Source organism: Corythoichthys intestinalis, chromosome 13, assembly GCF_030265065.1.
Source record: "Corythoichthys intestinalis isolate RoL2023-P3 chromosome 13, ASM3026506v1, whole genome shotgun sequence".
In the NCBI taxonomy this organism is placed as follows: domain Eukaryota; kingdom Metazoa; phylum Chordata; class Actinopteri; order Syngnathiformes; family Syngnathidae; genus Corythoichthys; species Corythoichthys intestinalis.
The window spans coordinates 51,424,879-51,447,373 of record NC_080407.1 but is presented as its reverse complement, the minus strand read 5'-3'; the positions used below and the strand labels follow the sequence as shown (position 1 = coordinate 51,447,373).

General features: G+C 41.4%; 3 protein-coding genes across 3 annotated transcripts in view; 2 read left to right on the top strand and 1 right to left on the bottom strand.

Annotated features, from left to right (window-relative positions):
- The window catches only part of haus4 (HAUS augmin-like complex, subunit 4), a 268,044-nt gene that overhangs the window by 107,498 nt on the left and 138,051 nt on the right, over positions 1-22,495 (top strand). The gene's annotated exons all lie outside the window — the stretch shown is intronic.
- Positions 1-22,495, bottom strand: part of gc2 (guanylyl cyclase 2) — a 196,357-nt gene that overhangs the window by 163,184 nt on the left and 10,678 nt on the right. Inside the window, exons 2-4 of the mRNA XM_057855001.1 lie at positions 11,144-11,273; positions 10,916-11,035; positions 1,195-1,328 (exon numbers count right to left, since the gene is read on the bottom strand). The gene's annotated coding sequence lies outside the window, so the exon portion shown is untranslated. The remainder of the gene's footprint in view (positions 1-1,194; positions 1,329-10,915; positions 11,036-11,143; positions 11,274-22,495) is intronic.
- On the top strand, positions 587-21,227 carry chrnb1 (cholinergic receptor, nicotinic, beta 1 (muscle)). Its single transcript, XM_057855016.1, has 11 exons — positions 587-797; positions 3,904-4,037; positions 8,079-8,123; positions 8,188-8,297; positions 8,366-8,474; positions 8,549-8,693; positions 10,836-11,021; positions 11,101-11,324; positions 15,413-15,591; positions 20,288-20,429; positions 20,497-21,227. Exons 1-11 carry the CDS (start codon positions 737-739, stop codon positions 20,632-20,634), a joined length of 1,473 nt encoding a protein of 490 aa, XP_057710999.1. The 5' UTR covers positions 587-736; the 3' UTR covers positions 20,635-21,227.

The window sequence follows — 22,495 nt, the reverse complement described above, 5'->3', positions numbered from 1 at the left end:
TTTTATAAAAGGCCTCTCCATTTAAGTTTTTTTCAACGTAGAGCGATGAAATTTGGGGAGGCGATATGTTGTGCAAAACTGCTTTTAAAAAAAGTCTCTTGCAACCATAATCCAAACCCAAAAGGAAATCAGGTATTTTGCAAACTAAATAAAAAACATGTAATTTTAGTCGAAAACCAGCATGCACTTTTAAGACCATTGCGCCGAGGCAGTTAGTGAGATCCTCCTCAAAATTGGTGAGACTGTTCATGAGAGTTCATGAGATATTAAGTTATCAAAATGGTGATTTTTCATTCACGGGCCTGACCTGGATGGGGTACCAAAGTCGGGCGTTTTTTGGCAACACGCCAATTCAACAAAATACCACTGTATACCAAATTTGATAGGCTTTGAACTGTTTTTCTAATTGTATTTTAACAGTGTACCAACTGAGCCACATCTGCCCAGAATGACTAGCTTGTTGCTCGTGCAGAAAAAAAAAATCCAGTCAATACATGCAAGTAGTTCTGCGCTTGGAAGGAAACACGCATGCACACAAACACACACCCTGGCCTCCGCCTTGTCCGTCGTAATTGGAGCAGTGAGCAGTTGGCCCTTCTGGCCTGACTGACAGACAACAACAGTCCACACAAAGTAAAAGCCACATTGCGGATTTCCACCGGAGCAACAAAAGACCAAAGAAGAGAAGAGAAAAACTTCATATCGGGGCTTTGTTGGGAGTTTTTTTTTTGTCAACATGAAAAGCTCAGATCTATTCCTGCTGGTGTGTTGCGTATGCAGCCTGAGTTCACCGGGAGGTAAGCGACAGCAACGGTAGCCATGTTGAACATCTACTACTAACAACACCCACACAAACTACACATACATAGCGTTTAGTTTGGTGACTAATGTAAGCTATACAAGCACAGATTGACACCTTTTCAGCGTAAAACACATCGATCAAAGCTGTCCCAACATTCATGGCTAATTAAGTCACATTAATCACTTCAGGGGGGAAATAATCAATACTATTTGGACCCTTGGGCAAGTGATTAAATTAGCCATCAGTTCATTGACATGACAGCTGGCCAGTTTAAGAAATGGATGATCCGAGTGGAATAAATGTCGATATGTTTTACTGCCATTTTATTATACTTATAGTATATGTACGGCTGATGAATGAAGTAGTAAAAATGCAATAACAATTTTTCTTACCAACACGGTGGGTGGATCAAGATCAGTTGTTGGCACCGTTAGGTTACTCTGATCTAGAACCACGGTGGGTGGCCCATAAGGTTTGATAGCAGCGTCCCATGAAGTTGGAGTTATCCAATCACGTCACAGATTTCCTGTTAACAGATAATAATGCGGAAATTCAGCAGGGCCACAAGATGGATTTTGCCATGTGGCATTTTTTTTGCAATGTGGCGAAATGGATTACGACATGTGACTTTTTTTTGCTATGTGGCAAAATGGATTTTGGTTTGTCACATTTTTTTGGGGGGGGGGGCATTTTTTGGGGTATATGGCAGTTTTAAAGGCCATGCACGTCCATGCCATTGACGACTATGCATGTCCAAATTTTCCATTCATTTTCACTGGCAGGAAAATATAGGCTCTTGGGATTTTTGACCATTTAGCATTAAAGCCCAATGATATTTTGTGAACTGATATCAACAGGACATGTCCCCCAAATGTCCCTAAATCAACATCAGGTGACCTGATATCAACAGGATGTGTCCCCCAAATGGATATCAACAAGACATGTCCCCCAAATGTCCCTAAAACAACAGGACGTGTCCACCAAATGTCCCTAAATTAACAGGAAGTGACCTGATATCAAAAAGACGTGTCCCCCAAATGGATAAACAGGACATGTCCACCAAATGTCCCTAAATTAACAGGAAGTGACCTGATATAAACAGGACACGTCCTCAAATGTCCCTTAATTAACAGGACGTTACCTGATATCAACAGGATACGTCCCCATATGTCCGTAAATTAACTGGACATGACCCAATATCAACAGGACGTGTCCCCCAAATGGATATCAACAGGACATGCCCACCAAATGTCCTTAAATTAACAGGACGTGACCTGATATCTACAGGATGTGTCCTTGAAATGTCCTCAACTTAACGGGAAGTTACCCGATATCAACAGGATATGTCCCCCAAATGTCCCTAAATTAAAAGGAAGTTACCAGATATCAACAGGATATGTCCCCCAAATGTCCCTAAATTAAAAGGACGTGACCTGATATCAACAGGACACGTCCCAAATGTCCCTAAATTAACAGGACGTGACCTGATATCAACAGGATGTGTCCCCCAAATGGATATCAACAGGAAAAGTCCCCGAAATGTCCCTAAATTATCAAGACGTGACCTGATATCAACAGGATGCTCCCCCAAAAGTCCCTAAATGAACAGGAAATGAGGTGATACCAACAGGACGCGTCCCTGAAATGTCCCCAACTTAACAGGAACTTACCTGATATCAACTGGACAAGTCCCCTAAATGGAAATCAACAGAACATGCCCCAAAATTGTCCCTAAATTAACAGGATGTGACCTGGTATCAACAGGACGTGTCCCCGGAAATGGATTTCAACAGGAAATGTCCCCAAATGTCCCTAAATTAGCAGGACGTGACCTGATATCAACAGGACGTGTCCCTGAAATGTCCCCAATTTAACGGGAAGTTACCCAATATCACAGGACGTGACCCCCAAGTGGATATCGACAGAACGTGTCCCTAAATTAACGGGACGTGACCTGATATCAACAGGGTGTGTCTCCCAAATGGATATCAACAGGAGTGTCCCCCAAAATGTCCCTAAATTAACAGCACGTGACCCGGTATCAACAGGATGTGTCCCCCAAATGGATATCAACAGGATGTCCATAAATTAGCAGGACGTGACCTGATATCAACAGGACGTGTCCCTAAAACGTCCCCAAATTAACAGGAAGTTACCTGATATCAACAGAAAGTGACCCCCGAGTGGATATCAACAAGACATGTCCCCCAAATGGATATCAACAGGATGTGTCCCTGAAATGTCCCCAAATTAACGGGAAGTTAACTGATATCAACAGGGCGTAACCCCCAAGTGGATATCAACAGGACATGTCCACCAAATGTCCCTAGATTAACAGGACTTGACCTGATATCAACAGGACTCGTCCCTGAAATGTCCCCAACTTAACGGGAAGTTACCCGATATCAACAGGACCCGACCCCCAAATGGATATCAAAAGGACATGTCCCCCAAAAGTCCTTACACTAAACAAGAAGTGACCTGATATCAAGAGAACGTCCCCCTGAAATGTCCCCAAATCAACAGGAAGTGACCTGGTACCAACAGGAACTCTCCCCAAATCAACAGGAAGTGACCTGATGGATCTGTATATACCACAGCAAGCCAAATTGTAATTAATCTCGAAATTGCAGTTTCAAAATGTTTGTCTTCGTCTAGTTTTCGTTCGTTCGAAAACTCAGACCAATTTTGTCTAGTTTTAGTCGCCGTTTTGCCCAAAAATATTTTCATCCCAAAAATTCCAAATTTTTCATCCAAAAATAAAGATTTGCATTTTTTTTCCAACAATTTCCAATGAACATTGACAGACTAGCACATATTGTAGCATCTACAAGGACAACAACTTCCTGGTGATTATACACTCTAGGCAGCAAAACAGTATATTACTTTCATTTAATTATACTCACCTGGACGCCACGTACTGTGTGTAAAAGTAATTGAGTTTAGGAGACGCTGTTAGCACTAGCCTAATGCTAACACGAATGCAAAGCTGAGTTACATTTAGTGTGCGATATTTTCGTTATCGTAATCGTTGACGAAAACAACACTGCTGTGGACTAAACATGTTTAATGACCCATTTGTTTGACTTTGAACTGTTCAGGAGCAGGAGATGTAGAGCAGGCTCTGACAAAGCAGGTCTTCACTAACTATAATCTGAAAGTCCGTCCTGCGCGCCACCCTGACGAGCGAGTGGTGGTCCGAGTGGGCATGACGCTCTCTTCATTTGTCGGACTGGTGAGTTCTAGAGAGCTCGGTCGGATCCGGTAAGTGCCCCCCCGCTCAGGGACCGTCCCAGCTGTCTGCCTGACATTCCTGACTGTGTTTTAAATAGCCAATCGTACAGACACGGGCAGGAATACATGAATGAAGACTTAACTCTCCAATTCAATGGGTGGAATATTTCACAAAATATTTCAAACAGAGTCGTACTTCGCTGTCCTGGAGTCGATTCATTTGATCAATCAATCAAGAGTCATTTTGATCGATAAAGTGGGGGCATCTTACAGTCTGTCTGCATGTACAGTGGTATGAAAAAGTATCTGAATCTCACATTTCTGCATAAGATCTGATCTTTGTCAAAATCACACAGATGAAAAAACAGTGTTTGCTTTAACTAAAACCACACAAACATTCATAGGTTTTCATATTTTAATGAGGATAGTATGCTAACACGGACAGAAGCGGGAAAAATACGTAAGTGAACCATCACATTTGATATTTTGTGCCCCCCCCCTTTGGCAGCAATATCTTTAACCAGACGCTTCCTGTAGCTGCAGATAAGTCCGGCACATCAATCAGGGCTAATTCTGGCCCATTCTTCTCTACAAAACTGCTGTATTTCAGTCAGATTCCTGAGATGTCTGGCATGAATTACTGTCTTTAGGACATTTAGGACATCTTCTGAAACCATTCTGAAGTTGATTTACTTCTGTGTTTTGGATCATTGTCTTGTTGGAGCATCCATCCTCTTTTTAGCTTCAACTGTCTGACAGTCGGCTTCAGGTTTTTCCTGCAAAACATCCTGATACACGTTTGAATTCATTCTTCCAGTAATGATTGCAAGTTGTCCAGGCTCTGAGGCAGCAAAACAGCCCCAAATCATGATGCTCCCTTCAACATGCGTCACGATGGGGATGAGGTGTTCATGTTTGTGAGCTGTTCCATTTTTCCTCCACACATGATGTCGTGTGTTACTCCCAAACAATTCAACTTTGGTTTTATTAGTCCAAAAAATATTTTGACAAAACTTCTGTGGAGGATCCCAGTCTCTTTTTGCGAACATTAAACAAGCAACAATGTTTTTTTTTTAGAAAGCTGTGGCTTTCTCCATGGAGTCCTTCCATGAACACCATTCTTGACCATAGTTTTACATATAGTTGATGTGTGCGCAGAGATATTGGGCTGTGCCAGGGATTTCTGTACATCTTTAGCAGACACTCTAGGGTTCTTTTTTACCTCTCTGAGTATTCTGCACTGAACTCTTGGCGTAATCCAGTGCTTCTCAATTATTTTCTGTTACGCCCCCCCCCCAGGAAGACGTAAATGTTTCGCGCCCCCCCAAACTCTGCCGTCACTGTAAATAGTATCATTTGTCTATAATATTATTATTATAAGTACGCCTCTGCCTCACATTGTATCTTTTTTTTTCTATTAGGGAAAATAACAGATCAATTTATATAGTATAACTTTATTAACATTGTTTTGTTTGTAACAGAAAAGACAACGCGCATCAATTTGCCTGAATTAAAAAAAAAAAAAAAAAAAGTCACATCCAAACTGTAAAAATACACTCAAGGTACATTTTTGACCATTTGATACTGAAAAATAAAATCAGTAAATAATAACAAATTCAAATTGATTAGAAAATGATTTGAATGAATGATTGATTGAAAATGAGAGCGCCACTGCCACCAACTGAGTGGATGTGCAAGTACACTTTATTCTAGTACAGCAAAAAAAAAAAAAAAAAATAAATAAATAAAAAAACCCTGGCATCGCTCTGCGGCCCCCTGGGGGGGCGCGCCCCACTATTTGAGAAGTACTGGCGTAATCTTTGGTGGACGACCACTCCTTGGGAGAGAAACAACAGTGCCAGACTCTCTCCATTTGTAGAAAACTTCTCTGACTGTCGATTGATGAACTTCCAGACTTTTAGAGATGATTTTGTATCCTTTCTCAGCTTTATTCAAATGAAAAGTCCTTGATCGCAGGTCTTCAGACAGCTCTTTTGACCAAACCACGATGCACATCAGAGTGCTTTTCATCAAAACAATTCTTACAAGGTGTGTTTTATAGTGGGCAGGGCAGCTTTAAATCACTCATCAGTGATTGGACACACACCTGACTTAAATTGTTTGGTAAAAAATGGTTTCAATTGCTCTTTAAGTCTCTTTAGGCAGAGGGCTCACTTCCTTATTTTTCCCCCCTTCTGTCATTGTTTGCATGCTGTCCTCATTAAAATATGAAAACCTATAAATGTTTGGGTGGTTTTAGTTAAAGCACTGTTTTCTCATCTGTGTGATTTTGACAGATCAGATCACATTTCATGGTGACTATGCAGAAATGTGAGAAAATGCAAAAGGTTCAGATACAGTGCCTTGCAAAAGTATTCGGCCCCCTTGAACCTTGCAACCTTTCGCCACATTTCAGGCTTCAAACAAAGATAAAATTTCAATTTTTTGTCAAGAATCAACAACAAGTGGGACACAATCGTGAAGTGGAACAAAATTTATTGATAATTTAAACTTTTTTAACAAATAAACTGAAAAGTGGGGTGTGCAATATTATTCGGCCCCCTTGCGTTAATACTTTGTAGCACCGCCTTTTGCTCCAATTACAGATGCAAGTCGCTTGGGGTATGTTTCTATCAGTTTTGCACATCGAGAGACTGACATTCTTGCCCATTCTTCCTTGCAAAACAGCTCGAGCTCAGTGAGGTTGGATGGAGAGTGTTTGTGAACAGCAGTCTTCAGCTCTTTCCACAGATTCCCGATTGGATTCAGGTCTGGACTTTGACTTGGCCATTCTAACACCAGGATACGTTTATTTTTGAACCATTCCATTGTAGATTTGGCTTTATGTTTTGGATCATTGTCCTGTTGGAAGATAAATCTCCGTCCCAGTCTCAGGTCTTGTGCAGATAACAACAGGTTTTCTTCCAGAATGTTCCTGTATTTGGCTGCATCCATCTTCCCGTCAATTTTAACCATCTTCCCTGTCCCTGCTGAAGAAAATCAGGGCCAAACCTTGATGCTGCCACCACCATGTTTGACAGTGGGGATGGTGTGTTCAGGGTGATGAGCTGTGTTGCTTTTACGCCAAACATATCGTTTTGCATTGTGGCCAAAAAGTTCAATTTTGGTTTCATCTGACCAGAGCACCTTCTTCCACATGTTTGGTGTGTCTCCCAGGTGGCTTGTGGCAAACTTTAAACAAGACTTTTTATGGATATGTTTGAGAAATGGCTTTCTTCTTGCCACTCTTCCATAAAGGCCAGATTTGTGCAGTGTACGACTGATTGTTGTCCTATGGACAGACTCTCCCACCTCAGCTGTAGATCTCTGCAGTTCATCCAGAGTGATCATGGGCCTCTTGGCTGCATCTCTGATCAGTTTTCTCCTTGTTTGAGAAGAAAGTTTGGAATGGCGGCCGGGTCTTGGTATATTTGCAGTGGTCTGATGCTCCTTCCATTTCAATATGATGGCTTGCACAGTGCTCCTTGAGATGTTTAAAGCTTGGGAAATCTTTTTGTATCCAAATCCGGCTTTAAACTTCTCCAGAACAGTATCTCGGACCTGCCTGGTGTGTTCCTTGGTTTTCATAATGCTCTCTGCACTTTAAACAGAACCCTGAGGCTATCACAGAGCAGGTGCATTTATACGGAGACTTGATTACACACAGGTGGATTCTATTTATCATCATCGGTCATTTAGGACAACATTGGATCATTCAGAGATCCTCACTGAACTTCTGGAGTGAGTTTGCTGCACTGAAAGTAAAGGGGCCGAATAATATTGCACGCCCCACTTTTCAGTTTTTTATTTGTTAAAAAAGTTGAAATTATCCAATAAATGTTGTTCCACTTCACGATTGTGTCCCACTTGTTGATTCTTGACAAAAAAAATTAAATTTCATATCTCTATGTTTGAAGCCTGAAATGTGGCGAAAGGTTGCAAGATTCAAGGGGGCCGAATACTTTTGCAAGGCACTGTACTTTCTCATAACACTGTATATACACGTTTGATACGCACATGACTTTGATTTTACTCGCTTTAGAACATGAAAAATGAAGAAATGAGCACTGTCGTCGTCATGAATTTGGTAAGCGTCGGTCCAAAGCGAGAGCCTCCCGTCGATGCACTTTGTTCATTGAAATTTCAAACAGGAGTGGACAGACTACAATTTATCATGGGATCCCAAAGAGCACGATGGGATTGAAGTGTTACGCATTCCCGCATCCAAAGTGTGGCTGCCGGACATTGTCCTGATCAACAAGTAAGACAACAAAGTCTTTCGTGTCGTATATTTTGCTTAGTCCTAACAGTCATTTTGTTGACTTGCAGCAACAACGGGAAGTTTGACGTCGCCCTGTACGTTCACGTCCAGGTGCATAGTAACGGCAGGGTTACCTGGACGCCGCCCGCACTTTACCTCAGCTCCTGCGGCGTCAGGGTAAAGATTGCCTTGTTGATCAACAACACATCTTGCGGTTTTTAACCGGACAGCTGTGCTACCTTTTTTATTAGGTGACGTATTTCCCCTTCGACTGGCAGAACTGCAGCATGCAGTTCCGTTCCTACACGTACGACTCTACCGAGATCGAGCTGCAGTACCACCTGGATGAAAATGGCGACGAGATACGGGAGATTCAACTGGACGAGGCCTTTAGCGGTAAGGCAAAATTAAACAAGTGACCATGATTTTTAACGGTCATGAGTGCAAGGGTTTCAACATTGTTAGGGATGATATAACAGCATAACCTGCATGAACACTTTTTGCTCGGGATGGGATATTAGTACAACCCCTAGCAAAAAGCATGGAATCATCAGTCTCGGACGAGCACTCACTCAGACATTTTATTATGTAGAGCAAACTCAGATAAAAAGCTTGAAAATTTTATGAATTGGTTCAAAACTCTTTAGCATTCAGAAACGCTAAACGAAATGAATAAAAAACATTGTGGTGGTCAGTCAATGTTACTTTTATAGAGCAAGTGCAGGGAAATATAGAATCACTCCATTCTGAGGAAAAAATTATGGAATCATGAGAAACAAACAAAGAAATAACAATCAAAACACATCTCTAGTATTTAGTAGCACCAATGGCTTTTATGACAGCTTGCAGTCTCTGAGGCATGGACTTGATGAGTGTTCATCAATTTGGTGTCAACTCTCTTTGATTGCAGTTGCCAGATCTTTGCAGGTCGGTGCCTTGCTGTGGACCATTTTTTTCATTTCCACCACAGGTTTATGGATGAGTCTTTCTCCAAGGAATGCTTTAACAGTATTAGCTCTGTGGCATGAACATATTTTTAATTAAAGGGATAAGATAAAATCAAGGACTGAGGGAATTTTGATGTTTTCTTCAGGCAGTCATCGATGTAAATCTCACTGAACCAGCACCAAACAAAAGTTCCAGAATCAACACCTTTTCTAATGCAGATTGTTGACTCTTGACACCATGTCCAAAACACAATCTTGACTCTTGACAAGGTGATGATGCTGGAACTTTTGTTTGGTCCATTCCGAGGAAAAACAAATATAGAATTAGAAACCAACAAAGAAATAATCAAAACACATCTCAAGTATTTAGTTGCACCACCCCTGAGGCATGGATTTGATGAGTATTCTTCATCAATTTGGTGCCAACTCTCTTTGATTGTAGTTGCCAGATCATCCTTGCAGGTCGGACCCTTGCTGTCGACCATTTTTTTTCAATTGCCACCACAGGTGGGCTATTTTCAGCCCGTGACATTGACTGGATGAGTCTTTCTCCAAGGAATGCTTGAACAGTTTTAGCTCTGTGGCATGATGCATTGTCACCTTGGAACATGACAGCATCATCACCTTGTCCAATTCAGATTGTTGACTCTTGAACTTTTGTTTGGTGCGGTTCCAGTGAGATTTACAAAGATGACTGACAAACATTTTCACTTCAAGGGAAAGCCGTCTAAAATTTCAATGTAAACTTGTTCATTTTTTGAAGATTTAACCACAGCCATCTCCCAGTGCCTTTGCCTGACATGCAGCCGTATATCATCAAGGACTGAGGGAATTTTGATGTTTTCTTCATGCAGTCATCTTTGTAAATCTCAGTGGAATGGCACAAAACAAAAGTTCCAGCATCATCACCTTGTCAAGCGTCAAGAATCTGCATTGAACAAGATGTCAAGAGTCAAGAATCTGCATTGGACAAAGTGATGATGCTGGAACTTTTGTTTGGTGCTGTTCCAGTGAGATTTACAAAGATGACTACCTGAAGAAAACATCAAAATTCCCTCAGTCCTTGATGATATGGGGCTGTATGTCAGGCAAAGGCACTGGGGAGATGGCTGTGGTTCAATCTTCAATAAATGCACAAATTTAGATTGAAATTTTTGACAGCTTACTTATTCAACTGAAAATATGTTTGTCATTTTCCAAGATGAAAATGCATCATGCCACAGAGCTAAAATGGTAAAAGCATTCCTTAGAAAAATACTCATCCAGTCCATGTCATGGCCTGCAAATAGCCCAGATCTAAACCCTATTGAAAACCTGTGGTGGAAATTGAAAAAAATGGTCCACAGCAAGGCTCAGACCAGCAAGGATGGTCTGGCAACTGCAATCAAAGAGAGTTGGCACCAACAACTAATTCATTATTTTTTTTCCCCCCAAGCTATTTACCAGAGTTTGTTCTACATGATAAAATGTGAGTGCTCGTCCGAGACTGGTGATTCCATACTTTTTGCTATGAGTTGTACTTTGGGTTTTAACACAGAGTCTAAATATGCTACGATGAACTGCCTTTTTATTCAATTTGTGTCGTCCACAGAGAGCAGCGAATGGAACATCAGACACAAGCCATGCAGGAAGAACATGAACAAAGATCGTTACGAGGATATGAGCTTCTACCTGATCATCGAGAGGAAGCCGCTGTACTACGTGCTGAACATTATCATCCCTTGCATTCTCATTACGATCATCGCCATTTTCAACTTCTACTTGCCACCTGATGCAGGTCTGCTATCACGCCTGCATTAAAAAAAACGAAAAAACAATACAGACGAAACAAATGTCAAGTTTGCCCTTTCTGTCAGGTGAAAAGATGGGACTGTCCATCAACGTTTTGCTCACCCTCACCGTCTTTTTGCTGCTGCTGGCCGACAAAATTCCTGAGACCTCGCTGGGTGTTCCCATCATTGTCAATTACATCATGTTCACCATGATCCTGGTCACCTGTTCGGTCATCCTCAGCGTGGTGGTACTCAACCTGCATCATCGGTCACCAAACACTCACATGATGCCGCATTGGGTCCGCAAGGTGAGAACGTTGCACGAGCGACAAAGAAAATGAAATCAGGAGTGTAAATTTGAGTTTGTGTCTTTCAATGAATCGGTTTTTCCACCTTCTAACAGTTGAATCAGAATCGCATGCTTTTAGTTTGACGCTGGTGCCATACAACCAAAGATTTATGCACTACTGTACTTTTGAGTCCACACTCGCATTCGTTCATTCTCCCCCATCCATCATCTACCACCTAGTTCGCGGGTCACGTGGGCAGCAGCTTTCCCAGGGAAGCCAAAACCTCCCTCTCCCAAGCCACTTCAACCAGCTCCTCCGGCAGGATCCCAAGGCTTTCTCAGGCCAGCCGAGAGACATAGTCGCTCCAGCGTGTCCCGGGTCGTCCCCGGGGCCTCCCGCCGGTGGGACATGCCCGGAACACCTCTCCTGGGAGACGTCCAGGAGGCATTTGAACCAGATGTCCGAGCCACCTCAACTGGCTCCTCTCAACGTGGAGGAGTAGCGGCTCGACACCAAGCCCCTCCTGGATGATCGAGCTTCTCACCTCTAAGGGAGAGCCCGGACACCCTGCGGAGGAAACTCATTTCGGCCGCTTGTATCCGGGATCTTGTTCTTCCGGTCACAACCCACAGCTCGTGACCATAGGTGAAGTTAAGAACGTAGATCGACTGGTAAGTCGTTCTTCTTCACCACTACGGACCAGTTCAGAGTGAGCATAACTGCAGATGCTGCACCGATCCGCCTGTCGATTTCCCGATCCCTCCTACCCTCACTCGTGAACAAAACACCAAGATACTCAAATTCCTCCACTTGGGACAAGATCCTATCCCCGACACGGAGAGGACACGCCACCCTGTGGAGGAAACTCATTTCGGCCGCTTGTATCCGGGATCTTGTTCTTTCGGTCACAACTCACAGCTCGTGACCATAGGTGAAGTTAAGTACGTAGATCGACTGGTAAGTCGTTCTTCTTCACCACTACGGACCAGTTCAGAGTGAGCATAACTGCAGATGCTGCACCGATCCGCCAGTCGATTTCCTGATCCCTCCTACACTCACTCGTGAACAAAACCCAGAGATACTTAAATTCCTCCACTTGGGACAAGATCCTATCCCTGACACGGAGAGGACACGCCACCCTTTTCAATTGAAGACCATAGTCTGATTTGGAGGTGCTGACCTTTATCCCGACCGCTTAACATTCAGTTGCGAACCGCTCCAATGAGAGTTTGAGGTCACGACTTGATGAAGCCACAAAACCGGACCCCCCTCAACGCTTCGGCTGCGCCTAGAAATTCTGCTCATAAAAATCGGTGACAAAGCCTTGGCGGAGTCCAACTCTCGCTGGTAAAGAATTTAATGCGGACCAAACTCTGACACGGGTTGTACAGGGACCGAACAGCCCTTACCAAGGTGCTCAGTACCCCAGACTCCTTCCTGGAGCAACCCCCCCCCCCCCCCCCCCCCCAGGACTTCCTAAAGCACACTGCCGAACGCATACCACAAATCCGCAAAACACATGTGGTCTGGTTGGCCGAACTTCCGTGCACCCTCGAGGACCCTGCCAAGGGTGTAGAGCTGGTCCACTGTTCCATAGCAGGGACGTCATTCTCCCACTCATTGTCAAAATTGTATTGACGTCTATCGCCGTCAATGGCAGCCAATGGATTCACAATGAAGTGACCCGAAAATGTCCTGAAACTAACAGGAAGTGACCAAAAAAATCATCAGGTCGTCAATTGGGAAATGCCCTAGAACATGCAGCCCCATATCATTAAGGACTGAGGGAATTTTGATGTTTTCTTCAGGCAGTCCTCTCTGTAAATCTCACTGGAACAGCACCAAACAAAAGTTCCAGCATCATCACCTTGTCAAGAGCCAAGAATCTGCATTGGACGAGGTGTCAAGAGTCAAGAATCTGCATTGACTGAGACTGGTGATTCCATAATTTTTGCAATGGGTTGTAATGACAATGCTCAGAGGTGGACAGAGTAGCCAAATTTTTACTCAAGTAAGAGTAGCGTCACTTCAAAATAATATTACCCAAGTTAAAGCAGCCATCCAAAAATTGTACTCAAGTACAAGTAAAAAGTATCCGGTGAAAAGAATACTTAAGTAATGAGTAACATTGTGAGTAAATACTTACAGTGTGATATATTTTTTTAACAACTGTATTTTTTCCCCAATGCCAAATCTGAATACATTGAACACACACACACTTTAAAAAACAAATTCTCGCTTTTTCACGGCGTATTCTGGTCCCCATTAACTCGAAACACGATGGATCACGGTTGTAGGTTCCAAGACGTAAAACCCTCAGATTCCGACCATCTCTTCGCTCCGTCCCGCTCGCGCACCGCTGGACAGCGGCCAAGAAAAAGTCCCACCCCGCTCGTTCTCAGTTCATTCGTTTAATCGAACAAAATGTAATCCACGGCTTGTCATCCAAAAATATAAACAAAGTAGTAACTGAGAGATAGATGTTAATACAAGTAGGAAGAGGGAGAGAGAGAGAGAGGGACAGACGTCAAAAAACTATTCCGGCTCTATCCGACTTATTTCTTCTTCTCTGACAATCCACACAGCCACTTCCGCGTTATAGTACGTCATCAAACGTGACGTCACAAAGTAGTTCCACAAATACAAATAAACAAATCACAAGCCTGTCTTATGGAACTATGGAATAAATTATTTACAACTAACCTGAATAACTAACCAAATATTATTTAGGAGATGATGTCCCGATCGATTGGGATGCCGATCGATCGGGTCCGATCACGTCATTTTCAAAGTATCCGAATTGGCAAAAAAATATCGGACATGCCTTTTTTAATACATATATATTTTTTAATTTAACGTGACGGACAAAATGTCTTACATTCATCCAGAGTCTTTAGTTTTGGCTTAAAGTAGGGCTATCAAACTTATCGCGTAAACAGCGGTAATACTTTTTTTTTTAAATTAATCACGTTAAAATATTCAATGCAATTAGCGCATGCGCTGCACGACCCACTCACCCATTGCCGCGTTCAATCTATAATGGCCCCGTTTTACCGATATATAGAGCTAACAGGCAGCGTAAAATGTGTAGAGAGAATTTTGGCAGTCTTTGGAGCCTCTTTTTAATTGGCTAAAGCCTTAAAATCCCTCTCTCAACAATTAGAAATATCGTGGGAAGCGAATGTGGGGAAGAACGGTAGTGGTTGATCTTTTCCTTAACACCCTATGTTACGTCCCAACGCAGAGAAGATATATCAATTGGTGCCACTACGCAGGTCATGGTTGCACTTCCCATCATGCATTTGGGCAGAACAGTTAAATGGCTACAGTATCATTTACTGAAAGCTCAACAAATACACTAGATGGCAATATTTAGTCACAATATACAAAGTCACATTCATCCTTTAAGAATTACAAGTCTTTCTATCCGTGGATCCCTCTCACAGAAAGAATGTTAATAATGTAAATGCCATCTTGAGGATTTATTGTCATAATAAACAAATACAGTACTTATGTACTGTATGTTGAATGTATATGTTCGTCCGAGTTTTATTCATTTTTTTCTTAATGCATTGCCAAAATGTATATGATCGGAAAAAATTATCGTGAATGAATCGAATTGAATCAGAGCAAAAAAAAGCAATCAGATCGGGATGTATCGGGATCGGCAGATACTCAAAAAAACATGATCAGAACAACCCTAGGACGGCATTATGTTATATTTAATGTCACTAATGATTTAATGTGCATAAACCATAACATGCCTGTCAATATGTTGAGTTCCAAAACAATACTGCTCTCATGTGTTATGAATATAATAAGCATCAAGTGTATTTTCATCAAATTTGGGATGAAATGCATAACTGATGCTACTCCAATCAAATGATATACTGGCAAGCGGGGTGGCCAACAAATTTTTACGGAGGGCCGTGGCCCCCCCTGGCCACCCAGTCGTGGCGCCACAGTGAAACTGCTGAGGGGAGCTCATTCTCTCAACCACACAAACAAATTCAACATTTTGACAAATGTCTGCTGCCTGAACACAATACATTCTTATTTGACCCATAAATCCTTCCGCAAATGCAATTCCTCCTTCTTTTCATTAGATATTCATCCACATGCTGCCCCCGTACCTGTGCATGCTGCGCCCGAAAGTGGAGGTGCCCCTGGCCCTCAAGATGCTACCTGCCCAGCGGGAGAAAAAGGTCTTTGCTATCAACAAGGCCACCGACGAGTACTTCATCCGCAAGCCGGACTCCTCAGTCTTGTTCCCTAAGCCTAACAGGTGAGTCCACTGTTAGGATTTTAAGGGTATGTTTAGTTCTCTTAGTCTTGTGACTTCCAAATTATTTCACCTTCTTTCAGCAATACGTTAGTGTATTTCTCCAATCAGCTTCCTCTCATCTTGCCCAGGTGTTTCTTGTTAACAGGCAGAAGGCTGAGCTTGCACGCCCTCTGCTGGCGATCTCGGTAACCACAACATGGGTGTCTGAACTATGATTGCAATGGCGTACCGCTAGCAACACGTCATTTTGCTTGTCAATATTCATGACGTCAGCAATTGTGGCAAGGCGGGTCAACGTCCCGTTTGTCCACAACGGTAAATTAATGGAAATAGCGTATGAACGAGATGTTTACTGAGCCAAACCTACCAATTCTGTCTGAAAATGATGTTCCTGGTGCCAAATTCACTGGTAAAGATGTGGAAGAACATACAAATGTTCGATTAAAGAGATAGCTTGAGTGTTGAGGGCTGAAAAAGAGCCGAGCCGACTTAGCCTACCTTTAGCTTTAGACACTGACCATGACATTCTCCTGTTTCAACAATCAATCCTTTTGCACCATATGCCCTGTCTTTCTAATATATTATATCCTCTGGTTGTCTTACATCTCTGACAATTCTTGGGGGCAATTTACATTGCTACTTTTGTGTAGTGATCGCAAACGCTACTCGGTGACAGCCAACGAGCACTTTTAAAATTTTTCATTAATCACAAATCTTAATTCTATAATTTATTTATGCTTCCCCCTTCCTAAAGTTGTTTTTTTTAAACAGAAAAGGTAACAGTTGCAGTCAGATACCATTTTAATTTTTTTTCAGGTCATTCATTGTCAAAGTCTGCAACTATCGATTATTTTAGTAGTCGATTAATCGATGAACTAGTTGTTTCGAATAATCGAGTAATCGGATAAGAAACATAAAAAACAGAATGAAAAAATTTATGTTATATGTATAGCATAGCAAAGTCTGCTAGCTTAAATGCTGTCAAATGCTTTTTTTTTTTTTTTTTAGCAATACTCTTAACTACTGTTTCAGACACATATTCCCACAAAAAAACGGCTAAATATACTTTACGAATGCATTAAAAAACAATAGGGCTGTGAAAATTATCGCGTTAACGGGCGATAATTAATTTTTTAATCATGTTAAAATATTTGACGCATTTAAAGCACATGCCCCGCTCAAACAGATTAAAATTACAGCACAGTATCATGTCGACTTGTTACTTGTGTTTTTTGGTGTTTTGTCGCCCTCTGCTGGCGCTTGGGTGCGACTCATTCTATGGGTTTCAGCACCATGAACACTGTGTAATTATTGACATCAACAATGGCGAGCTACTAATTTATTTTTTGATTGAACATTTTACAAATTTTATGAAAACGAAAACATTGAGGGGTTTTAATATAAAATTTCTATAATTTGTACTAACATTTATCTTTTAAGAACTACAAGTCTTTCTATCCATGGATCGCTTTAACAGAATGTTAATAATGTTAATGCCATCTTGTTGATTCATTGTTATAATAAACTAATACAGTACTTATGTACAGTATGTTGAATGTATATATCCGTCTTGTGTCTTATTTTTCCTTTCCAACAATAATTTACAGGAAAAATATGGCATATTTTATAGATGTGTTAAGCTGTGATTAACTCGATTAAAAATTTTAATCGTTCGACAGCCCTAAAAAAAATTATGTTATGTTGGTCTTAACAGGGGGCAGCTGGATTCAGCCTCGTGAAATGAGGCAGACTAGAGGGCAGTGTATCCCCCCCAAATCAATAAAACTATATGCAAACACTTTCAAAACAAACCATTACAACGCCACTTGAATTAAACGAATACTCTAAGCAGCAAAATTAAATTTGAATCTTTTTTTCTAATCGAATACTCGAGTTAATCGATTAATACTTGCAGCAATATGTCAGACAGAAAGCACCATGCTAAAACAAAAAGTAAAAATATCAAAATGGCTTACCTCTTCGTCCTCTGTAGGACCATGGCCCCCAACAAAATGTCTACTGCATTTGAAATTTTTGTGAAATTGAGTTTTTGGTTTCAGGAAACGTATAAAGAAAACATCCTTCAAATCTCGTAATGTCTAGAGTCGTTTCTACAAGTTCCATATCGGCTGTGTTTGATCGGCATGTTTGTTTTTGAAAGATTACCGTAGAAAACAAGCAGAAATGTAATGGATTGTATGTGAGGGCGTGTGTATAATGTCCCACTTCTGCGTTACGATGGCGACATCAGGGTCGAAAAATAGCATTCGTGCGGTAAGCTATTAATTAAACTCACCTGGACGTCACGAACTGTATTGTAAAGAGGTTTCCAAAAGTTTAAGACGACATTCACCACGCTAAATGCTAATGCTAACACGACAAATTACATTTAGTGTGTGATGATCACTCAGCACAGACCTTTAAAGTCTAAAGTAACATGGCATATCTAGCCAAGATAAGAAAACAAAATTAATGCTAACGCGAATGCTATGCTAAACGCTACGAGTTACATTTAGTGTGTGATGATCACTTAGCACAGAACTTTAAAGGTTAAAGCAACATTGCCTACAGTATCATTTCTGGCCAAGATAACAAAACAAATGAGTGACACAACCAGACACTGATAGATGCAGGCTAACACAAATAAAATGTCAGGAAATGTTAACGTGACAGATTTAACACACATACAGTGTAGGTGTTTTGCCCGATACTTTGCAAGCTGCTGCTGCGTTTGCTAGCCCGCCCATGCTAATTAGTTGTGTCACAAAGTTTATTCCTAGCTCTTCATTAATGTAGGGAAAAAAAACATAATGAGCGTGAAGAGCTGAAGGTCAGACCGGTAAGGGTCTTTAAGAGCAATTTGATGAGGCCACAGTAAGTCCCGAGACACGTACGCACTTAATTGGATTTAGTGCATGTCTTGGCAGCAGACGCAGCCATTTTTAGTTGAATTGGTCTAATGAATTGTAATTTACCCCTCGCTGAGGTGCTATTTTGAGGGAAAATAGAAGAGGAAGACTTACTGTTACATCCTCTCCCCTTTACAGAGGTCACACCACCACTGCATTGTAAATGAAGTGAATAGCAAGCAGTTTGTTGTGCCACTCTTTGGCGCAGAGCTACACTGCCCTCTAGTGGTGAAGAGCTACATTAGAGCAGTGTTTTTCAACCTTTTCTGGAGAGAGCGAGAACCAAAAGTGGTATTTGCCATGTGTCAAAAATCAGAATTGATTTTGCCATGTGTCTTTTTATTTTTGCAATGTAACATTTTTTGCCATTTGTCAAAATGGATTTTAAACCAAAATACATTTTGAACACGTGACCAAAAAGAAAAAATGCCACATGGCAAAATCCATTTTGCCACATGGCAAAGTAAAATGCTACATGGCAAAATCAATTTTGCTACATGACAAAAAATACCACATGGCAAAATCCAGTTTACCACATGACAAAAAAAAAATCACATATGGCAAAATTAAATTGAAAAAAATGCCACAAACCCAAATCTATTTTGGCCACATGACCAAAAAAAAAAAGTCAAAATCCATTTTGCCACATGGAAAAATAAAATGCTACTTGGCAAAATCCATTTTGCCACATGACAAAAAATGCCACAAGGCAAAATCCATTTTACCACATGGAAAAATAAAATGCCACATGATAAGAAATGCCATATGGCAAAATCCATTTTGACACGTGGCAAAAAAATGCCACATCGCAAAATTCATTTTGCCACATGACAAAAAAATGCCACATGGCAAAATCCATTTTGACACGTGGCAAAAAAATGCCACAAACCAAAATCTATTTTGGCCACATGATTAAAAAAAATGCCACATGCCAAAATCCATTTTACAACATGGAAAAATAAAATGCAACATGGCAAAATCCATTTTGCCACATGACAAAAAATGCCATATGGCAAAATCCATTTTAACACATGGCAAAAAAATGCCACAAACCAAAATCTATTTTGGCCACATGACCACAAAAAAAATGCCACATGGCAAAATAAAATGCCACATGGCAAAACCCATTTTGCCACATGACAAAAAATGCCATACGGCAAAATCCATTTTGACACATGGCAAAAAAAATGACACATGGCGAAAAAAAAAGTGCCACAAACCAAAATCTATTTTGGCCACATGGCAAAAAAATGCCACATGGCAAAATCCATTTTGCCACATGGCACGATAAAATGCTAGATGGCATAATGAAATGCTACATGGCAAAATCCATTTTGCCACATGACAAAAAATGCCACATGGCAAAATCCATTTTGACACATGGCAGGAAAAAAAAAAAAGCCACAAACCAAAATCCATTTCGCCACATGACCCAAAAAAATACCACAAACCAAAATCCATTATGCCACATGGCAAAAAAATACTACATGGCAAAATCCATTTTGTCACATGGCAAAATAAAATGCCACATGGCAAAATCCATTTTACCACATGGGGAAAAAAAATGAGTGTTTGTCCGAGACTGGTGATTCCATACTTTTTGCTAGGGGTTGTATACCTATGAACTGAATTATGACTGTATTTAAAAAAAAAAAAAAAAAAAAAAAAAACATTAGCTCAAAAAAAAACTTAACTTATGTTGGTCTTAACAGGGAGCAGCTGGATTCAGCCATGCTAAAAGAGTTATGTAATATTCACCGTTGCATTAGTGATGCTCTTGTGCACAGGTTCCAAGCTGAAGGGAAAAACCTAAGGAAGTTCATCGACGGGCCTAGTAGGTACCTTTCACTTCCTCCTGAACTTCAATCTGCAATCGAGGCTATCACGTACATCGCTGAAGCCCTGCAGGCCGAGAAGGACTACGAAGCTGTGAGATTTGCGTCGTTGACGTTTCAACGAAAATATGGGTTTTAACATGTTCTTTTCTGGTTCCCAGCTGAAGGAGGACTGGCAGTACGTGGCCATGGTGGTGGACCGGATGTTCCTCTGCCTTTTTGTCATCTTCACCACCGTGGGCACCTTGGCCATTTTTATTAAGGCCAGCCTCAATCGTGCACCCACTGACCCTTTCTAACCCCGTGTCGGAAGGAAAAAGTCAAGTTTCTCGTCATATATTGGTTGAGTGTGTACATTGTGCCAGTTGGGACAAATGCGTTTGACCTCCATGCATATGAATGAACATCTTGACTCTTCACAGATGAGCAAGCCAGGCTCGGGAACTTTTCGAGCGTTTACGCTCACATTCACCTTGACGGTCTTCAGAAAGGCCCGAATCCACCTCGGAACCTCTCAATTAGTTCGATTCATTGCTAAAAATATTCAACGGCGGCAGAGTTTGGATCCGGCGTGGCGTAAATATTCCGACGCGGTGTCAACAAATAAACACGGGACACAGCAGATGCCATAATGACCCAGCTGTATGCTTTTCATTTCCATGTGTCACAATGTGCCGCGGTGTGTCACATGCTTTATGGATATTCCTGTACCTAAACTAATCCTCTTTGTATTTAAAGCACTTGCGTGTGTTTGTACAGCGAGGCTATTCTTACGTCGCAGCTGCGAATAGCCTTTGGAATTCCTATCGTATAGGCGACCTTTTTTTTTCGCTCTCTCCTTGACTCAGCGGTCTGCATGTTTGGCGCTCACTGGTCCTCAAAACGCATGTCAACAAATATGTTTGTTTTTTCAAAATGTATTCAATAAAGATATGAGTGGATATAAACTGTAAAGGTGCATTTGTTGAGAGAACCTGCTTATTGTATTCCTGCCATTTACAATGGCATAGATGCAAGTCTGAGAAACATCTTGGAGAACTAGAAACTGCAATTTCGGGAGAAATTACTTCTGGTCTTTGCCATGCGGAGATACAGATCTTAGCCCCAGCCTAGGTAGTTTTGGGGACAATTCGGGGACAATATTAGGTCACTTCCTGTCTATTTGGGGACATTTATGGGGCCTGGGATAATGATATCAGGTCATTTGGGAACATTTGGGAGGCGTGGCCTATTCATATCAGGTAATTTGGGAGCATTTTGGGGCGTGGCCTGATCATATCAGGTCATTTGGGAATATTTAGGGGGCGTTGCCTGATCATATAATGTCATTTGGGAACATTTGGGGGCGTGGCCTGATCATATCAGGTCATTTGGGGGCGTGTCCTATTGATATCTGGTCATTTTCTGTTGATTTGGGATTTTTTTTTTTCCCCCATTGAAAATGAATGGGAAAAATTTTGGACGTCCATTGCTGTCAATGGCAACGACTTACATAGGCGTCAATGGAAAGCAAGTACAATGGCGTCAATACAATGGAGAAACATGCCCGGCAATGGCATTAAACAAAGTAAATGCCATGAGAAATGAATGGGAAATTTGGACATCCATGGCTGTCAATGGCAGCACCCCCTATAAGCGTCAATGGAATCGGGGAAGTTTGGGGGACACGTCTTATTGATATCTGGTCATTTTTTGTTGATTTGGGGAAATGTTTTTTCCCCATTGAAAATGAATGGGAAAAATTTGGACGTCCATGGCTGTCAATGGCATTGACAGGCAGGACACCGGCGTACCATATTCAATGTCATCAACATGTTGTGCCCCCCCCTTGCCAAAAAGTCAAACTCCGCCTATGGCGGCCGTCTAACAATGATGACGCCAAGAGTTCAGCGCAGAATACTCAGAGGTAAAAAAGAACCCTCCAGTGTCTGCTAAAGACTTACAGACATCACTGGCACAGTTCAATATCTCTGTGCACATATCAACTATATGTAAAACTATGGCCAAGAATGGTGTTCATGGAAGGACTCACAGAAGAAGCTACTGCTGTCTAAAAAAAATATTGTTGCTCATTTAATGTTCGCAAAAAGGCACTTGGACACTTCAAAGAAGTTTCGGCAAAATATTTTGAGGACTAATGATACCAAAGTTGAATTGTTT

Bases quoted from the DNA above. Each gene is read 5' to 3' on its own strand.
- chrnb1 (XM_057855016.1), top strand. From the start codon at position 737: ATGAAAAGCTCAGATCTATTCCTGCTGGTGTGTTGCGTATGCAGCCTG. The intron at 8,694-10,835 runs GTAAGGCAAAAT...TGTCGTCCACAG, and splicing joins ACTGGACGAGGCCTTTAGCG to AGAGCAGCGAATGGAACATC. The intron at 15,592-20,287 runs GTGAGTCCACTG...TCTTGTGCACAG, and splicing joins TTGTTCCCTAAGCCTAACAG to GTTCCAAGCTGAAGGGAAAA.